A 24,560-nucleotide genomic window follows, 5' to 3' on the forward strand; every position below is an offset into this window, starting at 1 on the left:
TTACATTAGTACTGAGACTGTATGTATATTATGTGTTATGTGGATTTAGTTAAAAAAAAAACATTTTTATCTATCAATCATCTTTTACTGCAATAACTTACCCTCTAACTCATAAATTGATATATTTAAATATCAGTTTCCAGTTAGTTTTTGTATATGTAGAGTACACAAATGTATATCCACACTATTAGATTAAAATTACACATCTTTTATTTATTCATTTCATGCCATCCAGTTACATATTAATGGTAGAACTGTAAACAATAATACAGCACAAAATATTGAAAATTATATGGCATTATTTGGTGCAGCAGTTTCTGATTTATTATGATGCATTTATTTTTCTTGGTCTAGGAAAGCACTGATACTAAGAACTGACTTCAGTAAGGCAATTTGTTTCCACAGGGTATTAGGTGTTATGTGGATTCACATTTACAAAAGCATGTTTATTACATTTTATTGCACTTACATGTTTGCAGGTTGTATGTGTAGTGAAAGGTATTTTATATTTAAAATTCTTCAGGATATTTGTAGTACAAGGGACCCAGTTTTCAGGCACACACACATATAATCAGCACAAATACAATTAAACAACATGTACATAAATGCTTACTTCATAGGACCCGATTTGTCCAAGTTTTTACCAGTGTTTGGTATTCCTGACAAAAATAATAGAGTACAATAGTCAGGTTCTGGAAAAAAAAAAAAAAACGAATAATGTTTAAATCTTTCAAACCAGACCTACCATGAGCACTGAGGCTTTTATTATTTATTATGTACACTTTTAATGGGAAAAAAATACTTCCAGGAAAAATAACTTCCAGAACCAAGACTAAAAAGTAAGTGGTTAGAGTTGCATTCTATAACTTATCCATACATCTTAAAAATAAATACACTGTAACAGCTGCTTTCACATCAGATAAAGTTTCCCTAAGATAATATACATTATGACTTTCATCAAAATAAATTAATTCAAGGACTGTCCTAAACCCCTCTCATATTTAAGGCTTTTGAAATGCAGCATTAGTTTTAGTAGTTGGCACTAAAATAAGACACGTTTACAATAAATAATGATTTACAAAAAAACATGCAATATCACAATATACAAACCAAAAACTACTTACTGTTGCTGATAATGTTGAGAAATGTTAATATACACATTTATGTAAAACAAGTAAATCCACAATGTTATGGCAAATCAAACTGCCTTGACAATACTAGCAATAGAAAAGGAATCAAGGCCAGAGTGATTATTATTAATTTCCTTTGGCAGCAAATATTTCTTCATTAAATAATTAAGGTTTACTGCTATGGCATTAAGAAATCACTTGATATCTGTCCAGATCTGTAGGCCTCTTGCATAAACTGCCGTTTGTGCGACAAGAGTGATAAAGTGCATCTGTAACAGGGCAGATTAAGCGTTCAGTAGCTCGTCTTCCTCATTGGTTCGGCCGATTGCATCTGGATTTGACAGCGGATCCAGATCGGCAAACAGATTGAACCAAGCAGAGAGATCTTTTGAGGTATCTGTAATAAAAAAAAAATAAAAAAACCCCACATTTTAGAAGTGATTAAAAAATGCATTACAATATATTCAAAAAAGACAACCTAAAGTTAGAGGTGTAAATATTTGCTTTGAAATGATCTGAAATTTGGTCTCAATTTTATGTATCTATTTATTTTTTTCTTTGTTTGATTTCTGGGAATAACCTGTATGGTCTGGGTCAAACTGACCCCCAATACGATTCTTGCCTTAGAACATAAAAATATGCGGGTCAAATTGACCCACCAACATCACAAACGTAACAAATGTTTTGTGTACATGTCAAAACACATCAGTGTGTTGAAACTTTGCATTCATGTTCATGACCCTAAATGAGAAAAAGTCACAAACTTTCAAGAAAAACAACAGGTTTAATTGTATTTCAGAAAGATTGAAAAAATAAATGATAGCTTATTTTTTACCATATGTGTCTGACAAAATATTTTTCTGTATTGAAATAAGTGGGGAAAAGCTCCTTTTTTAGCTTCATAGGGTAGTAAAAAACTAAAATATCAAAATATAACCAATAAATATTATTTTAGGTCTGTACAGTTGCCTCAGAACATTAAATTATGTGGTCATATGGGTCAAATTGAGCTACAAACATCACATATTTTATCACATATTTTGTTTATATGTCAAAACATATCAGCATGTTGAAATTTTGCATGCATGTTCATGACCGTAAATGAGAAAAAGTCACAAAACAAAACAAAACAAAAAAAACAGATATTTCCAACAACTCAAAAATCAAAATGGGTCAAATCGACCCGCTACAGTACATACGGGTTAAGGGGAGGGGGTATGATTCATACTTTGGATAAGAAATGACCACAAAATACATTATTGTAAACAAGTATTAAATTCTGTTTCAGATCAATGCATCACAATGGATCAATTCATGTTTAGACTCCCAATATTGAGTCTGACACACTATAAATTACTCTGATCACTTACCTTTCACTGCAGATTTGGAAGAGATTTGACTCGCTACAGATGAGCTTTCAGGGATATTCTGTGGAATGGCTGTTGGCCAACCTGGAATACAGGCAATATTAAAGATAATTTACAGTAGATGTATACTACTGTTAAAAAAAAGAAAAAAAAAGTAATACTTTTATTCAGCTAGGATGCATTAAATTGATCACAATTGACAGTAAAGTCATTTATAATGTTACAACATATTTCTTTTTCAAATTCTTTTGGACTTTTTACTAAATCAAAGAATTCTGATTTTTTTTTATCAGGGTTTCCACAAAAATATGAAGCAGCACAAGTGTTTTCAACATTTATAATGAAAATGTTAATTAAGGCAGCAATGATTCTGAAGGATCATGTGACACTGAAGACTGGAGTAATGATGCTTAAAATTCAGCTTTGATCACAGGAATAAATTACATTTCAAAATATAATTAAATAGAAAACAGTTATTTTAAATTGTATTAATATTTCACGTTTTATTGTATTTTTGATCAAATAAACGCAGCCTTGGTGAGCATCTTTCAAAAACATAAAAAAGTGGTAGTGTATTCCATGATGATCAGTTATTAAAGTATCAGCTATTTCAGATGAACTCTCCCCTAAAGGACCAGACCGGTTACATCACACGCCAGTAAGAGTCTGTTCTTGTCCACAATAAACTGCAACATGAAGCAGACTTCCTGCCAATAGTCAGATATCTCTGTTCACCTGAGACCGTGGCCTGTCGGTCGTTCATGTCTTTGTCGAGTAGTTTGGAAGGCAGAAAGAAGTCGTACTCTTCCTCAGACGGCTGGACCTCTGCTCTGTAACTGCCGGCCGGTTCATCCTCCCCAAACACCTCACGCCATTCCTGCGAGAAACCCCTGTCCTCCAGAGAACTGCTGCCCAGAATCTCATCCAACAAACTCAAGCCATCCCTCTCCTGACCGCCAGAGAAACACTCATCATTTCCTGTATATGCAGTGTACAGAGAGAGAAAAAGTCATTGATGTAATGTTCAAAGGGTTCCTGTTGGGCTTTTTTTACATTATAGGCTTTCTTTAGTGTGTCATGTTGCTGTTTGAGCATGAAACAGATTGACCAATCACAACACACTGGTCCAGCTGACCAATCAGAGCACATTGTGCTTTTCAGAAGGAGAAGACAGGAACTAAACAGAGCGATACTGACAGACTGGGAAGAGAGGAGCTGCAACAACGGAGAATAAGTGAAAAATAATGTGTTTATTGAACATTCCAGCATGAAAACTGCTTGTTTTTGAAAGAGCCCTTTTTGGGACTTTATCTGTTTTTAAAAAGGGCTTTATAGGTCTCCTTTAAGGATGAACATTAGTTATTGTGTTATTCCCGTGGATAATATTCATGTATAACAAATGTATGTATGAAAGCTTTACCTGTTTGTATGGAGTTACTGCTCAGAGTTTCTTGTTCAATTGAAATAAGCCTGAAACAGAAGAGACGAGCGATTAGAGGTGTATATCACATAATAAACTAAAGGAAATGAGGACCGAACAGCTCCTACGTTTCATCTGTATTCTGACTCGTCTCCTCATCTTCTGCTTTTGCCTTCGTTTTCTTCTTCACCTTTTTCTTTGAAGCTTGATCTGAGCCCTGGAGTATCAGACACAACAGATCAACATACTTGTTGAACATGCATCATAATATCACAGCCTGTTTGTCCAAACAATGGAAGATGGATGAGCATTTAATAATTTAATACAATCTAATAAAAATGTTGAGCAATTTATTTGAGCAATAAAAACAGCAGTATTGTCAAATATTATTACAATTTAAAATAACTGTTTTCTATTTTAATATATTTTAATATATTTCAGCATCATTACTCCAGTCTTCAGTGTCACATGATCCTTCAGAAATCATTCTAATATGCTGATCTGCTGCTCAAGAAACATTTATTTTTATGATCAAGGTTGGAAACAGTAAACATATATTTTTTAGGATTCTTTGATGAATAGAAAGTTCAAAATAACTTTTTCTTTTTTCTTATAATGTTTTTTTTAACATTATAAACCTCTTCATTGTCAATATAATCAATTGAATGCATTTTTGTTGAATAAAAGTATATCTTTAAAAACATAAACCTTACAGACTCCAAACTTTTGAATGGTAGACCATTTTTCCAGAATACGCTTTAGATAAAATCACCTGCTAAATAATAATATATAATATAAATAAATAAATAAATAATAAATAAATAAATATATAATATAAAATAAAACTTCCTTTAAACTAAATAAAAATGTTCAAATCAAGCACCAAAATCACCAAATTTTCTCACTGGAAAAAAACAAACAAATTTATTTTAGTTTTAAAGACCCCCTGTAGTGAAAATCTACTTTTAATATTGTTTATATGTCTATGTGGTGTTTTTAATATGCTTTAAGGCAAACCATGTGTAAATTCATAAGTCAACACCATTGCTAAAAATATTTTCTCCTTAAAACTGCAGTGAACCAAAGACAGTCTCAAAAACGCAGTTTGAAATCGCTGGTGTTTCTGACGCCACAAACTACCTTGTAACCAATCAGATCAACATGTGATCATCAACGAGTGGATCTCTGAGCTGGTGCGAGTGAGTGGAGGCGGGGCTCATTTGCATATTCATAGAACCGCATATACTAAATGAGGCAAGGGTGTAGAGTTACATTCAAGATATTTTAAGGCATGAAGACATTTTTTTTCAAGGAATTTTTGCTTAAATGTGTCATTTCGGCAATCAAAGTTGAGTTTAAAGGGATACAATTATTGACTACAGGGGGACTTTAACACTAAACGAGAGCTATAAGTAAATATACACATCCATCCCCAAAATATGAATAAAAAAACATAATGAGATCATTTTCTTTTGAAAGCTCTCACCCCCAGTGCTGAAGCCTCATGAGTCTGGCAGCCTTTGAAGCTCTCATGAATAGCAGCCATAGTGTGAGAGGTTTTCTCCCAGAAATGAAGCAATGTGGTCTGAAGCACAGAAAAGACAGATATTTATCTTTATGACACGACTCTCTGCAAGAATTCATTCTGCTCAATTGTAAGAGATAACTTCCTTTATTAACAATTCCTTTAGATCAAATAATAATACTAATTATAATAATATGTACACATCACATGCTCATAACAGGTAAAAACAACAATAATAATAATGAAGCTACAAGAAGCAGCACCTGATAGGTTGTCAGGACGTGTGAGAGCAGATTACAGCGACTGGCTCCGAGCAGATCAACCTTCTGACACACATCATTCTTCAGCTTGTCAAAACTTGTCTTGGTGTGACGCACCTGAGTTTGAACCTGAAGGATATAAAGAGATGAAGCTGCTGCCCATCAAAAACAACCACTAGATGACGTTGATCTGGTGAACACATGAACGAGTGTCTAATGGTTTTTAGCTGATCTCAGGTCAGTTTTAGAATGTAGGTTCATTTTTTATTCATTTAATGAATTTTAATACGTATGCGTATATAATGCAAAAAGAGAATGATAATTAGTTGCTTAAAGGCAGGGTAGGTAGGACTATAAAAAAAAAAAAAGATCCAAATTTGTTAAAACTTTCTATATATATCAATACATAATTAAAATGTAAGTACTCTGAAAAAAAGAGTATAAAAATCAAGTGACTCTAGACCGTTTAATCTGTATTAAACACAGCTCATTATTTCGATTCGGGACGAATCAAAGGATTGGCTTAGGCGACTGTCACTCTCTCTCGCAACCATGGCAACAACCCTTTTGCCACGGGATCTGCCCACTTGCGCGCGGCCGCGCGCACGTTTGATTTGAGGAATTCGAGAGGCACTGAACCTAGGAATAGCAAAACAATGGCAGAGAAAGAGCAATCAAAATTCACATTACCGGCATGCAGTTAGTGAAGGCAAACAAGGCAAAAAAAAGAAGACAGTACAAGAAAAGGTAATGAACAAAAAGTCTTTGGATAAACAAAGAAATAAAACGCGTGTCAATATCAGCGTAGCTTTCCAGCGACCACCCCGTCCTCAGCCTCTACTTCCTCGGACCCTAGTTGCACGCCACGGCCTCTTGCACGACCTCCTCTGCTTCGCCCTAAAATTATTTTTATTTTACAAAAGGACATTTTACAAACCTACATTTTGCGCATGTGCTCCTGCATGCACTTTTCCAGTCACAACACAGCAATCAAAGGAGGACGCGCTGAAAACTGTAATGCTGTTCTCTTCCTTCGAATGTTTGAGTTGCAGAGGAATTTGTGACTGTTTCAGCTGTTCAACCACATCAAAGTTTCGTAATTAGTAAGTCCGTGCTTTTTCTCTTTTTGTTCTTATGTGCTGAAGGGCTGCTGTGCCTTGGTGAAACGGTGTTTGTACGTACGTGAAGAGCTCTTTTCCAAAACGCCATAAACCTAAAAAGCTGCCTCAAAGAACCAGCAAAAGTAATGATTATGAATGTGTAAAATATTGCAATAAGACATTTTAATTGTTTATTAATTTCTGTGTCGGCTGCAAAGATGAAGTTGACGATATTTGACTCGCGATCTTCGCAGTAGGCTAGTGAACGCATGCACCGGAGAAATGCACATTTAGGCTACATAGTTTTATTTTGTTTTGGATGGTTTTGTTTAGAACCAGATTTCTGTAAATATATTCCACATTTTTTAGGCCTGTGAGGCGAGGCTACGGTTCGGTTCACGATGATATAATCTCCAGTTCAAGCACCTTATGTTGTGATTGATAGCCTATATTTACTTTATGTATTTAATGCAGGAATGAAAATATTAATGAATTAATGAAAAAAAAAAATATTAAAATTAAGATACAATTAATACAAAACGAAATTCGTTTTAAAGAAAGGCTTTGTGCTTTCTGTTTTGAGGTCTCTGTTAAAGTTTGAAAGTCTCAGTGCAGCTTTCAGAGCGCTCGCGTCCATAATGGAGAACTGTCAAGTAATATTGTTTTTTCCTCATAAATGCAAACACGAAAAATAAAAGACAAAAACTTTTTTAAAAAGACAAACCATAAATTTAGAAAAAAAAAAAAAAAAGATGGATTTATAGCGTTTTGGGGGAAAAATGAATGGATTTATACCGTTTTGAAAATGTTAATTTTTTTTTACTTTGAATTGATCATCAACAATATTGTTGTTTGATTTAATAATCACTGTTGCAAGAAGTGCCTAGTTAAGTTTTTTTTTTTTTTTTTTTTTTTGTAAGTGGAAAAAGTAGGGGGTGCCACAGATTCTGTTTAGTTAGCTCCTTTATTGTTTTTTCTATAGCCTAGAATAATATAGGTCAAATGCAGCAAGTCAAAAGACCAACTGGACCTTCTTTGCCAGTTTGCTCACATTTCTTTGAAGGATGGCAAAAATATCGCCTGAATATCTATATCTAGATATTGGAAAAAAATATCGAGATATTCATTTTTGTCAATATCTCCCACCCCTACATGCAGAACACCATATATGTTATGAATCTTACACGAAATTCATCTTCATCACAATATAACTGATGGTAATGTAAAAAAGTGTATCAATGCAACCTGTTTTTAGCTTATATAACTAGCTCGTTAGCGAATCAAAAAATATATATTTTAAATTTACCAATATCAATATGCTAGCTTGATAGTGAGTACTAAAATACATCTTATTTGTTTATATTCATAAGCAATTAGCGTTAGATTTTTTTATTACATGTGATTCTGACATGATGTCACTACATGCACTGTGCTCCTTCCTCTCTGCTTGTCTCAGGTAAATAATGCGTCTTCAGCTCAGCGGTTGGAGTCGCGCGTTCATGTGTTTTGGGGGCGTGGCTTTGGAAGGAGCCCAGAAGGGAGGGGGTGGAGTGAATGGAAATAATGAACTGTCTTTAAAACAGTCCTGAGAGGTCTACAGACACTCGATTTTTATACTTTCTTTTTCAGAGTACTTACATTTTAATTATGTATTGATATGAACATAAAGTTTAAACAAATTTGAAAAAGAAGTTTTTTAGACCATTCCTACCTACCCTGCCTTTAATTGACCAAGTTTGCCAACGCTCTGCCTAATAGCACACAAAACAAGGACTACAAATGAATAAAACATAGATTTTACAGAACCTTCATATTTAATGGTATTTAATTATTTGTAAATTCCATTTAATAGATGGCACTTTCATGAAAACATTTGTAATTGGTTTATAAACGGTTTCTTTATACATGTTTGGGCTGAGTTTTTGTTGCACTTACACGGTTTTGACCAGAAGGTGGCGCCAGCTTGAGGTGTTTAGAGAACTGAATAATTTTACAAAGCAATTAGTTCAATTGATTCAGAGCGAATCAACTTGAGTAGGTACTTATTTTGAACAAGTATGTACTTCGCGAGCGCTAAAGAAGTATGTTCTGTATGGTATGAATGTGTATAGTATAGGGGCAGATACAAGCAACCCACTCCATAATTCACCGACACACAAACACACACACATGCATATTTGACACGTCCCACAGGAGCGGGTTTATGAGAGTTTGAGTTGAGAGTTTGTCATATTGGCTGCATCCGAAATCGCATACTTCCCTACTATATAGTAGGTGAAAAAAATATGAGACAAAATAAGTATGTCTGAAATAAGTATGTCTGTATTCACAGTACTGGAAGAGTAGGGAAAATGTACCCGGATGAGCTACTTCTACCTGTGAGATTCTGTAGTGTGCATTCGATGGACACTTTACTATCCCATGAGGCAACGGGAGAGGATTTGTGAATGGCAGTGAAGTGAACCAACTGATGCTGATAGGTCACATGATAATGACAACATGGTGAATATTATGGAGGCAGATTAGTCTCAAATATAAATCACGCAAAAAACATGATTCACAAATGCGTAGACAATTTCACATGCATGAAACCTAATTCACGTACACACAAAAAAAATCCACGTGCGTGAAAAAAAAAAAATATTCACAAAAAGCAATTCACATGCGCAAAATAAAATTATATACTCATAAAATACATTTCACAAATGCAAAACATAATTCGTAGATATACAACTGTGCACAAAAACCTTTGAATGTTTAAAATGTACGAGTGTATCCTTGCATTTGAATGTGCAAATCGTCATTCACGTACGAATTGCCTTAGATATGTGTGTGTGTGTGTTTTTGAGACTTTCCTGGCAGCATAACACTCGTAACACAGAGCAGTCGTACTCTTTAGCCAATCAGATTTAAGCTTATCAATCGACCAATCAGTATCACGTGAGGGCGGGCCTACCTACATGTTACGTCATCAGCTTTCGACCAGTTCATGGCTGAGCAGAGGTAAGTGCAGTTAATCGTTCATTTCTGTGTTTAGAAGTTAGAGATCAGTTGAAGCAATAGTTTATTAACTGCTGTTTAGTCCACATGTGAATATAAACATTTATTTTTAGTATTGATGGATTTTCATGTCCTGTCCACCACACATTCAACTGATGATAATGTATGTAATGACGTGCATATATAGGAGACATGTTTTGATCTGCATATATTATGTAGTTTTATTGTTTCAGATTTCCAAGACAGATGATGTATGAAGTTGCAGACAACCAGTACTGTGATCTTACCATTTCTACTGTAATTCTTTGAAAACAGTCATGTTGCAAGCCATCCATTTTGACAGTTGTTTCAACAAGTGGTTGAAAGTGATGCATTGTTACTGTATTAATTTGTCTCCTGCGGACTATATGTACACGCTTTAGGAATAAAGCCTTGCTATGCATGCATTATTAAATGTTCTTGTAAGAATTAAAAGATTCAGACATAGTTCAATCTGATGTACACGTTTTATTAATTTGAAAGTTTCCGAATCCTTTGGGAATAAAATATATAAAATGACTTGATCATGATTAATGTTCCTGTTACATATGAAGATCATGAACTGACAGTCTAAACTGTGAAGCACAATATTCAGTACAGAGAAATATACGTCTCTTCAGGAGTTGTGAGATCCAGTCAGAGTGTACTTTGCTTTTAAAGTATATAAATATAAGTGCAATACATCAAGTGAAAAGTTAAAAAATGAATTGTGTTCAGTCCGGTCATCAGTAGACCTCTCTGTTAGGACATATAAGATTTTGTCCTGATATTTAAAGTACTAAAACCCTATAGTACAAGAGGTGCAGACAGAGGATGTGGGAAATTAAGTGATGGTATTTGAATAGAGTTTACTGAGTAATCTTAGTCGCATAATCTTAATTGCCTCTCTATGATAAGTACCTTTGTCTTATCAGCATAAAATCAGATTTGCCTATTTTACTAGGCAAAGTAAAATTAATGCTTCACAATATTGTCCTGTGAGACGTTAAGATGACAATAAAAAACCTTATTTAAAAACCTTGACATTACAATACAGCATAAGGAAATGCATGTTGAATATATTGGTAACACTCTACAATAAGGTACAATAACTAAGTTAACATTAGTTCATGTATTAAATAACCATGAGAAATACATTTGTTGCTGTGTTTGTTAATCTTTGTTAACGTTAGTTAAAAATACAGCTGTTCATTGTTAGTTTACAGTGCATTTACTAATGTTAACAAGATTTTAATGAAGTATTAGTAAATGTTAACATTAACAAAAAATAATAAAGGCTGTTCATGTGCAGTTCATTATTAGTTCATGTTAACTAATGAAACGTTTTAATAAAGTGTTAACAATTAAGACATAAATACAAAAAAAAAGTATAAAAGAGAATAAAGAAATTGACCACAGATGATTGTTTTGCAATCATTAGCGTGATTGTAGCTGTGAGAGCTGTCTGTACCTTCAGCTAAAATACAACAAAACAAGCATCATTCTTCTTCATTTTTGACACGATATGGGACATCTGATTACAACAACACTTGCTTACATCAGTTAATAGTTCATAAACTATTGCTTCAACTGATCTCAAACTTCTTTAACTTCAGTTAACACAGAAATGAACGATTAACTGCACTTACCTCTGCTCAGCCATGAACTGGTCGAAAGCTGATGACGTAACATGTAGGTAGGCCTGCCCTCACGTGATACTGATTGGTCGATTGGTCTAAAGAGTACGACTGCTCTGTGTTACGAGTGTTATGCTGCCAGGAAAGTCTCAAAAACACACACACACATATCTAAGGCGATTCGTACGTGAATGACGATTTGCACATTCAAATGCAAGGATACACTCGTACATTTTAAACATTCAAAGGTTTTTGTGCACAGTTGTATATCTACGAATTGTGTTTTGCATTTGTGAAATGTATTTTATGATTATATAATTTTATTTTGCGCATGTGAATTGCTTTTTGTGAATATATTTTTTTTTTCACGCACGTGGATTTTTTTTTTGTGTACGTGAATTAGGTTTCATGCATGTGAAATTGTCTACGCATTTGTGAATCATGTTTTTTGCGTGAATTATATTTGAGACTAATCTGCCTCCATAGAATATTAGTACGTCCAAATAACATTCATGCTACACATATTCATACTATATAGAACATACTTTTTTAGCGGTTGTGGAGTAATTACTTATTCAAAATAAGTACCAACTCAAGAGAGTATGTGATTTTGGACGCAGTCTATCTCATCCCACTGCAGATGAGAATGATTAGAAGACACTTTACTCCTTCTGCTGGTGAAAGGTTTCACTGCAGTAACACCGTCACTGCAGGGTTGGCAAGTTACAGAAAAATGTCCAGCCTAAAGCGACTCAAAACTCGTCCAAAAGGAATGAAAACTAGCCCAACTTTTTTTAAACAGTAAATTGTTTAAAATGTGAGTTATAAATATGAATAACACTATCACAATGTTATATGTTGCACAATGTTATATACATAGCCATTCATAAAAAAAATCATAAAAAATCTAGCTTTGCTTTAAAACACGTATTGTCCTTTCACTTCCACAATTCTTTAAACACACTGTTTTAACACATCTTTACACAATAAATTTAATTATTTTCTCATCTCAGAAAGATCAATACACATTAATAAAAGTATCTCTTTTTCATGTTTTGTCTATAATCTTTTTAGTACACTGTAAAAGCATAGCCCAAAGAAACGCAACCCACACGCCTATGTAATTTTTTAAAATAGCCGGATTGTGTGGGAAAACTGGAGCTCTGGGACAGACTAACCTTGCGGAACTTCTCCATCTGCTTGTGTGTGTCCGGGTCGAGCTCCTGAGAAACGTCCTTCATCCAGAGCAGAGCTCCTCTGTACTCTGTGCGTGACTGCTCCATCCTGTTCACCGTCAGCCACGTGTCTGAGATCGCTCGGTAACGGAAGGTCTCCACCTCCTGGTACAGCCGGCCCAGTGGACCTCGCAGCGCCAATCTGCAGCGAGAAACCAATGAATGAGAAGAATTCTCAAACCAATCACATATGACTGACTGAAGATGATATAGAATCTTCAATACTGAAAAAAACCCAGCATGAATTCCAGGTATAGCTATAGTGGACCAGCATAGTCTGTTCTCAAGCAAACCTGAGCTGGTGTCGCTAATCTACCAGCATCCCAGCAACCAGCAACCATGCATACATGTTTTGCATGCATGCAAATGGGACACATCTCCCCCTCGCTATTAGGTCAGCCAAACCACTACCTTCTTTTAAATTGAGGTTAAAATCACTTCTGTTAAACGCTGTGTGTGAACTTTCTTGAAGGGGTTTTGATTGCAACTGCGTCGGTTCTATGTATTGTTTTATGTATGTGTGCGTGTATATATATATATATATATATATATATATATATATTTTACGTACTGATGTTGTGTGTAATTGTAAAGCACTTTGGGCAACTTGTGTTGTATTAAACTGCTATATAAGAATAAAAAAATAAAATAAAAAAAACATACAGCTCACCAGCAATGCTGGATTTCTCAGCAGGGTTGTTTTTGAAACAATGAATAAATGAAGAGACCTTTGCTGTGAAGAGAAGCAGAGCGCTTTCCCAGTAGCTTGCATGATCTTTCCAGCGCGACTCTTGTCTTGAGAGCCCTGCGAACGCAGGAACCGACCCAGTTCATTCTCCTCCTCAGACAAAACTGAAAAGAGCATCAGAATTAAGACACATACACTAATTATTTCCTTTGAATAATAAATTATGACAAAAAATCCACCTTTAAGTTTTAAACATTTGAACGGCACAGCAAACGGTTTTGAAAAACAAGTACACTTTGACATAGATAAGAGTACTTATTATGGAAATAATATACTTTAAAATAATGTACTTACAGTAAGTGCAAACTGAATGCAATGTTTTCAGACCCCTAAATGCATGTTGTTTACAATTAACTGAAAATGTATTATATTAAATGCAATTAGCTGAACTTAAGCTATAGTTATTGATATGAATGTAATGCTGAAGTTGCACATGAGTACATTTAAAATGTTCTCTTTAAATGTAACATTAAAAAACACAACAGAACTTTACACATGCAGTAGTATTTGAGTCAGCAACAAAATAATTATCTCTTTTTTTTTTTAAAGAATGACAAAGATTATTCAAATATAATGGTTTAAAATGTACTTTAAAGTAAACCCGTTAATTTGACATTATAACAAAGTGCACTTTAAAAGTGTACTATTTAAGTGTGTTAAGAAACCTTCATGAAAGTGGACTCTACTTTTAAGAGTAGAAGTACACTACAAGTGCACATTCAATACAGTTAAGCGCACTTCTTTTTTACTAGAGATCAAGGATATGAATATTAATAAATGTGTGAATTTGAGGTCTACTTACAGCTGATCCTCCTTTGATACTGTTCAATCACCTTAAGGAGCTCCATGCACGTTCTCTGCACTGAATGAAACACCTGAGGGGAAGCATGCCAAACCAAATCCATCACATGACCTTTTGATTCGTCCAGATTCAGAGAAAAGTCTGAATTCTGTCCATTTCTCACCTCCAGTTTAGCATCCAGGTCAGCATCGGAAGCAACGACATGTTCGTCCTCCTTCTTTCCTGTGACTTTGATCAGTGTCTGTTTGGTTTTCCAGTATTTCTGCTGGAACTTGTTCACCACAGATGATTCTTGACTTTGGAGAAACTGGTCAAAATGAGAATAACCTCTGCAAAGACATGACAAACCAATTATGAAAGCATCTCATTTGTTTAAGTCTACAATCATGAATGTCTGCAAATTAATGCATACTCACTGCTGGTTCCCTTTCTCCATGTTTATCAATTATCTGAAATAAAAAGGAAAATAATTTCATCGCAATTGATGATACCGTCACATGTTTATAAGTTTAACATGTTTAACACATAGTTTTAATGTATAGAAGATAACTGGTCATTGTGCTATTGAAAAAAAAAAGCATTCATGTTTCATCAATGCACCACAAACATAACTGACTGAACATACAGGCCTCTCTTTATCTTTTGTGAGCATTTCTCTACAGGAAGATGATATCTATGTTAATAAACCTAATTAATGCTCCAGTACACTTACAATATTCCTCCTGCATGTGACTCTCACATCCGGATTTCATTCTCTGCCGCACCAAAACAAACAGCCTACATTATTCTGTCATTATGCAACAGCTACAGTAAATGCAGGAAATTATCTACTTATTATAAAAGGCCTTATAATGAATTGAATTAGTGTGAGACTCACCTTATGAGTTTGGATCCCGGCTGCAGATGTTTAAGACATTCTGTAATGCGAAAAGGAAACGCTATATGACAGTATCACTGCGTGTTTTTGGGTGCGCGTCCTCGCAGAAGGAGCGATGACGTCATGCGCGCTACTGCAGTGCACGAGCGCACTGCGAATATAGGAGGAATGGATGGATAGGCAAAATTACAATTATCTTGAAACAGGGACTGTAATTGCGCAGTTGTGATCGTTCTGAATGATTTGATGATATTAATATGATATTTTAAGTTTTCGTAGCTTCTAAATTACTAATAAAGTTTCTTTGTAGCATTATCCAGTTGTCAATTTTTCTCAACAAAAGAACAGGCGTTATCATGTGGTGTCTGATACTTTTCTCAGCGCTTAGTAGAATAGACTAATCACCTCAGTTTGCGATTCTTTAGAGACACTCGGGCGAAAGAAAGGAAGGACAAAAGAAAGAAATTAAATTTTGCACTTAGAAACTGAAGCATATTTTTATTAAGACTTACTGTAAAAAATAAAGGCCGTGCAAAAATACTTCCATGACGTACACATTTTTCCCCGCATTTCTGTATGAGAATGGAAGCTCTCTGATATGATTACTTTTAGGAAAAGTAGAAGTTTTAAGAAACATTTAAGTAAACATGCATTTTACATTCATTTTCAATGTGATAAGTAATTGCCCCCAAGTGCGTGGAGGCAGATTGTATTCAATAAATTACATTCACTTTCACAGCAATTTCATTAATTCACAATGAGAAATGACAAAACCGTTGACACATGATCTCAGCATGAAAAATCAATTACAGGAACTCATTAAGTTTTGCTCTGTCTGTCAGAAATAATGACACATATTCACCAGCACCTGCCACTGAGATCAGCTAAGTTCATAAGTGAGTATAGAGAGTAGGCTACTAAATATTTTTCACAATAAAAAAAAAAATATATATATATTTTTATAATATGAGCTGGTTTCTCTTATTTTGAGATAAAAGATCATCCAGAAGGTAAGTACGGAGACTCGCTGTGGTAGTTATAGTCTGGACAGACTTTCTGCACCAGTTTATAGTCCAGGCTGTAGAAGTATATGTAGACACAGATGACTTTGAACGGTTTTGAGCAGAGCCACGAGACATGGCTTTGAGTCTGGTCCTGGTCACAGCTATGAGACGGGTCATACCAGCAGCGTGTGCTTTTGGTGCCTCTCTCCACCTTCTCATGCTCCACCCTGCAGTTAAACATCCTCGACTCCACCGAGTGCACAACAGTTTGTTGAGTCGTTGCATCAAATTCCACCGCTTTGCTTGGAGGAACCAGGCCTATGGAGACGTTTCCACCGCCGGTGGTGTTGTATCGAAAAAAAACGCTAAATGTTCCGTTGCCATGATCCACAATCTTCCCTGTGATGAACAGGTTGAGGCTTGTGGACTTCACTTTGCACTGAAAATCTCCCCAGCCGAACATCTTAGCTTTTCCTCTTTTCACCGTGAGCCGTTTCCTTGATTGTTGGCCGGACGGGTGTGTCTCCGTCAGGTTCGGGGCCCAATCCCACAGCTCCTGCTCGGGACATGAGCGGAGTTTGTCGGACAGGAGGCCTAGGGTGGGGTCAGCGTCACAGACATCAGGACTCGATTCGGGCAAAGGGGCAGAATCAGCACGTGAAGGCTTCATTGTCGTCTTTGGCCTGTCCATATGTAGAGACCTTGAGGTCAGAGGACTGTTTCCTTTGGCATATCTGATCTAAGACAAACAAAATGAGACTTTTAGACTTTAGAGAATGAGTTTTAGACAAAAGAGAGACACCGAACTAAACAAACAAAAACAAACCATCATATCAGAAAGACAATATCTCCTTGACTTCACCTGACAGCAAATCTGTCATACAAGAGAGCTTTTATTAGTGAGCTCTTGGATCAATGACCCAAATGTTACAGTTTATTACAGTATGTCACTTATCAAAGAGTGGTTCACATCCAACGCCAGGGGTTAGCGCAATGACAGTCCTGAAACAAATATCAAAAGGTGTCCAGTTGCTTGTAATTGAATTTTGACCATCAATATCAGATCAAAATGACCTAGAAGAGCATCAGGGAAACATGGTCTGACTTTCAAAATGTAAAAGAGACGGTGTTAAAAGAGATACTTTTAGTTTGACAAAAAATTTCTGTCATTTATTTTCGGATTCGTGCCGTTATTCACTGAAAATCGCTCAAAGCTCTCAAACCTCATTTGCATATTTAAATGACGTATCAAGATTGTGGTTGCTTGTGTGTTCTTAACAGCTGCTTTCTTACTAAGGTATTCAAAGTGGTTGCAGTTGACAGGGTGATACTAAGATGGACGGACGGAGATTGATAGATATACAGACATACAGATAGACTGACTATGGCAAGCCGTTTTAACATTTAATTCTTAAAACCTATAGTCTCTATTTTCATGCTACTATAGTACTTAATTTTTAGACACTAGTATCTATTCCATTAAGTATTAGTACTTAATCATTAGCTCTAGTGCTTATTCTTTAGTGCCTATTCTTTAGATATTAGTACCTTTTAAAAAGATACCAATAGATCTATTTATTAGATTCTAGTGCCTATTAAATTGGTACTAGTACGTATTTATTATATAGCCTACTAGTACTTATTCATTAGTTAGTACTTATTATTAGATACTTGTACCTATTAAATAGATACTAGTACTTATTTCAATAGTGACTATTCTTTTGTTACTAATAACACTTTTTTCTCCCCATTGACTTCTATGGGGATCTGGCATTCAGACTATTCAGTTCTTCTGACTAGTATGTATTCCACTTGTGACTAGTACATATATATTAGATACTAGTAGTTATTCATTAGGTAGTACTTATTCAATAACTACTAGAACTAAGTCATTAGATACTAGTACCTATTAAATAGATACTAGAACTTATTCAGTAGATACTAGTACCTATTTATTAGATACTAGTATTTATTCCAAATGTTACTATAGTACGATTTTTTATTTTACTAGTACGATTTTTAATTGAACACTACAGAGGACGTTCTGACTAGTCATAACATAAGACGAGTAAAAAAGCAGTTGTGACTAGTAAAATAAGAATAGTTACTAGTAACAATTACAAAAGATACTAGTGTCTAATAAATAAGTACTATAATGAATAACTACTATATATTAAATAGGTGCTAGTATCTAATGAAAAATAATAGCATTTAATAAATAAATACTAGTATCTAATGAATACTTAAAGGCAGGGTAGGTAGGAATGGTCTAAAAAACTTCTTTTTCAAATTTGTTTAAACTTTATGTTCATATCAATACATAATTAAAATGTAAGTACTCTGAAAAAGAAAGTATAAAAATCGAGTGTCTGTAGACCTCTCAGGACTGTTTTAAAGACAGTTCATTATTTCCATTCACTCCACCCCCTCCCTTCTGGGCTCCTTCCAAAGCCACGCCCCCAAAACACATGAACGCGCGACTCCAACCGCTGAGCTGAAGACGCATTATTTACCTGAGACAAGCAGAGAGGAAGGAGCACAGTGCATGTAGTGACATCATGTCAGAATCACATGTAATAAAAAAATCTAACGCTAATTGCTTATGAATATAAACAAATAAGATGTATTTTAGTACTCACTATCAAGCTAGCATATTGATATTGGTAAATTTAAAATATATATTTTTTGATTCGCTAACGAGCTAGTTATATAAGCTAAAAACAGGTTGCATTGATACACTTTTTTACATTACCATCAGTTATATTGTGATGAAGATGAATTTCGTGTAAGATTCATAACATATATGGTGTTCTGCATGTAGGGGTGGGAGATATTGACAAAAATGAATATCTCGATATTTTTTTCCAATATCTAGATATAGATATTCAGGCGATATTTTTGCCATCCTTCAAAGAAATGTGAGCAAACTGGCAAAGAAGGTCCAGTTGGTCTTTTGACTTGCTGCATTTGACCTATATTATTCTAGGCTATAGAAAAAACAATAAAGGAGCTAACTAAACAGAATCTGTGGCACCCCCTACTTTTTCCACTTACAAAAAAAAAAAAAAAAAAAAAAACTTAACTAGGCACTTCTTGCAACAGTGATTATTAAATCAAACAACAATATTGTTGATGATCAATTCAAAGTAAAAAAAAATTAACATTTTCAAAACGGTATAAATCCATTCATTTTTCCCCCAAAACGCTATAAATCCATCTTTTTTTTTTTTTTTTCTAAATTTATGGTTTGTCTTTTTAAAAAAGTTTTTGTCTTTTATTTTTCGTGTTTGCATTTATGAGGAAAAAACAATATTACTTGACAGTTCTCCATTATGGACGCGAGCGCTCTGAAAGCTGCACTGAGACTTTCAAACTTTAACAGAGACCTCAAAACAGAAAGCACAAAGCCTTTCTTTAAAACGAATTTCGTTTTGTATTAATTGTATCTTAATTTTAATATTTTTTTTTTTCATTAATTCATTAATATTTTCATTCCTGCATTAAATACATAAAGTAAATATAGGCTATCAATCACAACATAAGGTGCTTGAACTGGAGATTATATCATCGTGAACCGAACCGTAGCCTCGCCTCACAGGCCTAAAAAATGTGGAATATATTTACAGAAATCTGGTTCTAAACAAAACCATCCAAAACAAAATAAAACTATGTAGCCTAAATGTGCATTTCTCCGGTGCATGCGTTCACTAGCCTACTGCGAAGATCGCGAGTCAAATATCGTCAACTTCATCTTTGCAGCCGACACAGAAATTAATAAACAATTAAAATGTCTTATTGCAATATTTTACACATTCATAATCATTACTTTTGCTGGTTCTTTGAGGCAGCTTTTTAGGTTTATGGCGTTTTGGAAAAGAGCTCTTCACGTACGTACAAACACCGTTTCACCAAGGCACAGCAGCCCTTCAGCACATAAGAACAAAAAGAGAAAAAGCACGGACTTACTAATTACGAAACTTTGATGTGGTTGAACAGCTGAAACAGTCACAAATTCCTCTGCAACTCAAACATTCGAAGGAAGAGAACAGCATTACAGTTTTCAGCGCGTCCTCCTTTGATTGCTGTGTTGTGACTGGAAAAGTGCATGCAGGAGCACATGCGCAAAATGTAGGTTTGTAAAATGTCCTTTTGTAAAATAAAAATAATTTTAGGGCGAAGCAGAGGAGGTCGTGCAAGAGGCCGTGGCGTGCAACTAGGGTCCGAGGAAGTAGAGGCTGAGGACGGGGTGGTCGCTGGAAAGCTACGCTGATATTGACACGCGTTTTATTTCTTTGTTTATCCAAAGACTTTTTGTTCATTACCTTTTCTTGTACTGTCTTCTTTTTTTTGCCTTGTTTGCCTTCACTAACTGCATGCCGGTAATGTGAATTTTGATTGCTCTTTCTCTGCCATTGTTTTGCTATTCCTAGGTTCAGTGCCTCTCGAATTCCTCAAATCAAACGTGCGCGCGGCCGCGCGCAAGTGGGCAGATCCCGTGGCAAAAGGGTTGTTGCCATGGTTGCGAGAGAGAGTGACAGTCGCCTAAGCCAATCCTTTGATTCGTCCCGAATCGAAATAATGAGCTGTGTTTAATACAGATTAAACGGTCTAGAGTCACTTGATTTTTATACTCTTTTTTTCAGAGTACTTACATTTTAATTATGTATTGATATATATAGAAAGTTTTAACAAATTTGGATCTTTTTTTTTTTTTATAGTCCTACCTACCCTGCCTTTAATTGGAACAATTACTAGTCATAAATTAATAGATGATATCAAAACATAATAGCTACTAGTATCTATTAATTTGCAGATATCTTCAACCATCCAATCAGAGTTCATATGGTAATACAGGCTAAACTAAGGCTATAGAAGATAGATTTTTCGTAAGTAACTGGCTTTGTTGGTTTATCTAGTTAATTGGTTAGCATGAAAGCAAGGAAAGATGTATGTTTAATATGACAATTATTGTTTTGAATGTACAGTAGGCTATAATAAAGACTTAACTGCCAATAATACAACAGTTAAGTAGATCCAAAAACAGATTCATACCCACCAGCCAAACAACCACAATATTAATATTAATCTTTAATATTAAATAATAAAAAAAATAATCTAATATGTTATTAATCAAACGGAGAATCAATGTTTCATTAATGAGAATGTGAAAAACATCAATGAGAATGTGAGTCATGTCAAAATAAGAGTATATATGCACTATATTACATATGCTTATTCATTTTTTTTTTTTTTACTCTAATACCATTATAAAGGTAGGCTATTTTTATATCGTTATTATAAAAACGGCCTTGTTCAATTCAGTCCATTTCCTGTGTCATCTCTCTTTGATATGTTGTTGGTTCATTAATATTCAACATATTATTTGCATACTGATTATTTAAATAGTACTAGTATCTATTAAGGTAAGGATATCTTTGATCTAAAATGTTACTAGTAACTAAAAAATAAGCACTAGTTCTATTTTTTCTTAACAAGTTGGGTATAATTAAATACTAGACATGAAATAAGTACTAGTATCTAATAAATAAGCACTAGTAGCTAATGAATAAGTACTAGTACTTAATGGAATAGATACTAGTATCTAAAAAAGTACTAGTAGCATGAAATAGATAGGTTTTAAGGATTAAATGTTAAAACGGCTTGCCATAGACTGACAGATAGGTAGACAGATAGATATAGATAGATAGATAGATAGATAGATAGATAGATAGATAGATAGATATAAATAGACAGACAGATATATATAGATAGACAGACTGACTTATAAATAGACAGACAGACAGACAGACAGACAGATACTGTAGATAAAAATTATTTTTTTTTAAATTCCCAATTCAACTAATACATAGCACATAGCTAAAGTAAAACACATGGAAATACAGGCAAATATAATACTTCATAAATGTCAGATAGATAGATAGACAGACAGATAGATAGATAATTATCATGACAAAAAAGTTTTTTTTTGTCAAATTATACAACACCCACCCCCCCCCCCCCAACTTCCAGCCCCCTGCAGTGATAAATTATAACAAAAACCTTACATCTCGTTGCTCTCATTTACATTTCAGAATTACTTTTTATGATACACAATACAGTGAGACATGCTGCTTCACCGTCAGAATGCTGTGAAACATAATGAACTTAATTTGAAGACTGACAGTTTCCCCAAACAGCTCTGAGCAGGATTACGGCTTTTCCGATGGCAGATTTACAGGAAGCTGGTTTAATGGATTAGGTCTCCAGCAGTTGTGCACTGCCATCACACTCAGCTATAAATAAGATCAAGGTGTTCCCAGCTCAGAGTTCATTTTCCAAAACGGGAATTTATGGAGTTGTAACATTCGTAAACATGATTCAAAGCACCCAGACGAGGAAATGCTCGTGAACAAAAGCACCTTCACCTTCATTAAAGCATGATGTTCAATGATGAAATGCCAAGCAAACACAAGGGAACTTCAGCAGAGATCGTTTCAATGATTCTTCCTAGAATGATGAATGAAAATTATAACAAGTTTGAAAACAAGCCATTTTCTTGTTTGAACGCTGGCTTGAAAATAGATTTGAAGTTTCAATGTTTCATATATTGTGTTCTTGTGTTCTCTCTCTCTCTCTCTCTCGCTATAATTTATATATACAAATTATTATAAAGACATGCTGTTTATAAAATCATATGATATGATTACATAAGTGCTACACCTTTGAAGATTTTTCTAAGGATCAGACCAGGTAGAGAGACCTGTGCAGTGCAGTCAGTGAAAAGAGGATTGAAATTCACCAGCAAAGATAAAAATCACGACATACTGTAAGTCATCTGAAACATTACCAGAGGGAGATACTACCTCTGAAACCTGCATCTGCCTAAAGATGAAAAAGAATCCATGATTGCATTGAGAATATTAGTGCATAAATCAGTAAACTCCATGTATCATGGGTAACAACATAAACCGCATGCCGTAATCAGATGAAGGGAAAGTTAACACTGGAGCAATTCCATTGAACATGTCCAGGTGGAAAAAAAGGAAACCCCAAAAATCGAAACTTATGATATCAACTCGATAGCGCTTTTCACAGAATTCGTATATTGGATCTTTATCTCCAGGGGTCAGACACTTACAGTCACACTTATATATTTATATAAAAAAAGCAATAATCCTTTTGAGGCTCGAGCACCACGTTGCCTCTTATTTCAATTAGAGACGAATCGATCTTCAGTCTGATGTGTGAGCTGGACCTTACACAGGGAGCGGGTGAATAGAGGAGGAGGCAAGAACGGAGAGACAGAGAGAGAGACGTCAACACAAAACACTCTTACAGTGACTCTAGCTTGCAATGCTGGAATGTTGCATTATTAAAGGATCTGATGAGAAGTCCTGGTCTGATGAACACTGGAAAACACTTCTAAAACACCAAGAATGATAAACTGCAACTGGAAGTGCAATAGATGAGACAAAATTGGATACAAAAAGTGTTACACTTGTTCATTCTTTCTCGTTCACAAGATCGCGTTTCATTTGAAAACATGATGGACAAAATTGCTGACTTTTCTGAGCAGTATTGATCTCTCGGTGAGAAGACCAATACATGATATTCTTAACCAACCATTAAATTAGAATTCCTCCCACTAAAGTACTGCTGGCAGAAAGGACATTTATTTGCATCTACTTGCGTCTGTTGATGCAATCAGGATCCAACATTGATAATTATCATAAAAAAGGGAAGGAAGTTGAGTTTAGTTGGTCTTAGCTGGTTTCTACAGGTCAGGCTGGTCTGATTTGATGGTTTTAGGGGTTTTCAGCTGGTCAGAAGACCAGGGGAACCATCTTAAACCAGCTAAGACCATATTTTCTTTTTCTTTTTTGCTGTTTCACATGATGATTTGTTGTCAAAAATGTCAATAATGTTTATAGAATTCCTGTTGGAAACATCTCATAAAACAAAAACTATCAATTTAAATAGGCTTAATGTTCCAAAGCTTCCCAAATAATGTAGTTCTAAAGTCTGAAAAATCTGATCTTGCCTTTAATTAGACATTCTATAGAAATTTCACATTCAATTTCAGCATTTGATCACATACTTTTAATCCATCCTTCATAAAGCTCTCATAAACAATGTTTCAGTCTTTGATCGTACATGATTGGTAACAGATCCCATTAGGATTCTGACAGAAATCATGTACAGTATGTATTCCTGTAGGATTTGACTTGACTGCCTGTCGCTGTCTGTGATGCTGAACCCTTAGACAGCCAAACACATCAAAGAGAAGATCAACACCCGCAGACAAGAGACGTAGAAGAATTAGAGATAAAATCGAAATGTACTTACATCATATATAGCGAAGAGGATCATAAGATGCGTCAGGCTGCTTGCAGTCATCATCATCTAGAAGGTTTTCTGACTCTTGAACTTTCCTTAC

At 34.9% G+C, this 24,560-nt stretch overlaps 2 protein-coding genes across 4 annotated transcripts; both read right to left on the reverse strand.

Annotated features, from left to right (window-relative positions):
• Positions 1 to 190: 190 nt before the first annotated feature.
• On the reverse strand, positions 191 to 15,240 carry ica1 (islet cell autoantigen 1). 3 transcript variants are annotated; one of them, XM_084088990.1, is made up of 14 exons: positions 15,120 to 15,234; positions 14,955 to 14,997; positions 14,659 to 14,691; positions 14,406 to 14,571; positions 14,243 to 14,315; positions 13,421 to 13,544; positions 12,636 to 12,834; positions 5,706 to 5,831; positions 5,404 to 5,502; positions 4,046 to 4,134; positions 3,918 to 3,967; positions 3,233 to 3,475; positions 2,501 to 2,581; positions 191 to 1,527 (listed from the first exon to the last, which is right to left on the reverse strand). In XM_084088990.1, exons 3-14 carry the CDS (start codon positions 14,676 to 14,678, stop codon positions 1,415 to 1,417), a joined length of 1,383 nt encoding a protein of 460 aa, XP_083945116.1. In that variant the 5' UTR covers positions 14,679 to 14,691; positions 14,955 to 14,997; positions 15,120 to 15,234; the 3' UTR covers positions 191 to 1,414. The 3 variants fall into 3 exon arrangements, with proteins under 3 accessions (XP_083945116.1, XP_083945118.1, XP_083945117.1); XM_084088992.1 differs by lacking the exon at positions 14,955 to 14,997 and having other exon boundaries at positions 194 to 1,527; positions 15,120 to 15,240; XM_084088991.1 differs by having other exon boundaries at positions 194 to 1,527; positions 14,659 to 15,230.
• Positions 15,241 to 15,603: 363 nt separating this feature from the next.
• On the reverse strand, positions 15,604 to 24,557 carry LOC311067262 (neurexophilin-1). Its single transcript, XM_084088998.1, has 2 exons — positions 24,470 to 24,557; positions 15,604 to 16,862 (listed from the first exon to the last, which is right to left on the reverse strand). Exons 1-2 carry the CDS (start codon positions 24,524 to 24,526, stop codon positions 16,119 to 16,121), a joined length of 801 nt encoding a protein of 266 aa, XP_083945124.1. The 5' UTR covers positions 24,527 to 24,557; the 3' UTR covers positions 15,604 to 16,118.
• Between the last annotated feature and the right edge of the window lie 3 nt (positions 24,558 to 24,560).

The sequence above is a fragment of the Abramis brama genome, assembly GCF_963993115.1.
Source record: "Abramis brama genome assembly, chromosome: 17".
Lineage (NCBI taxonomy): Eukaryota > Metazoa > Chordata > Actinopteri > Cypriniformes > Leuciscidae > Abramis > Abramis brama.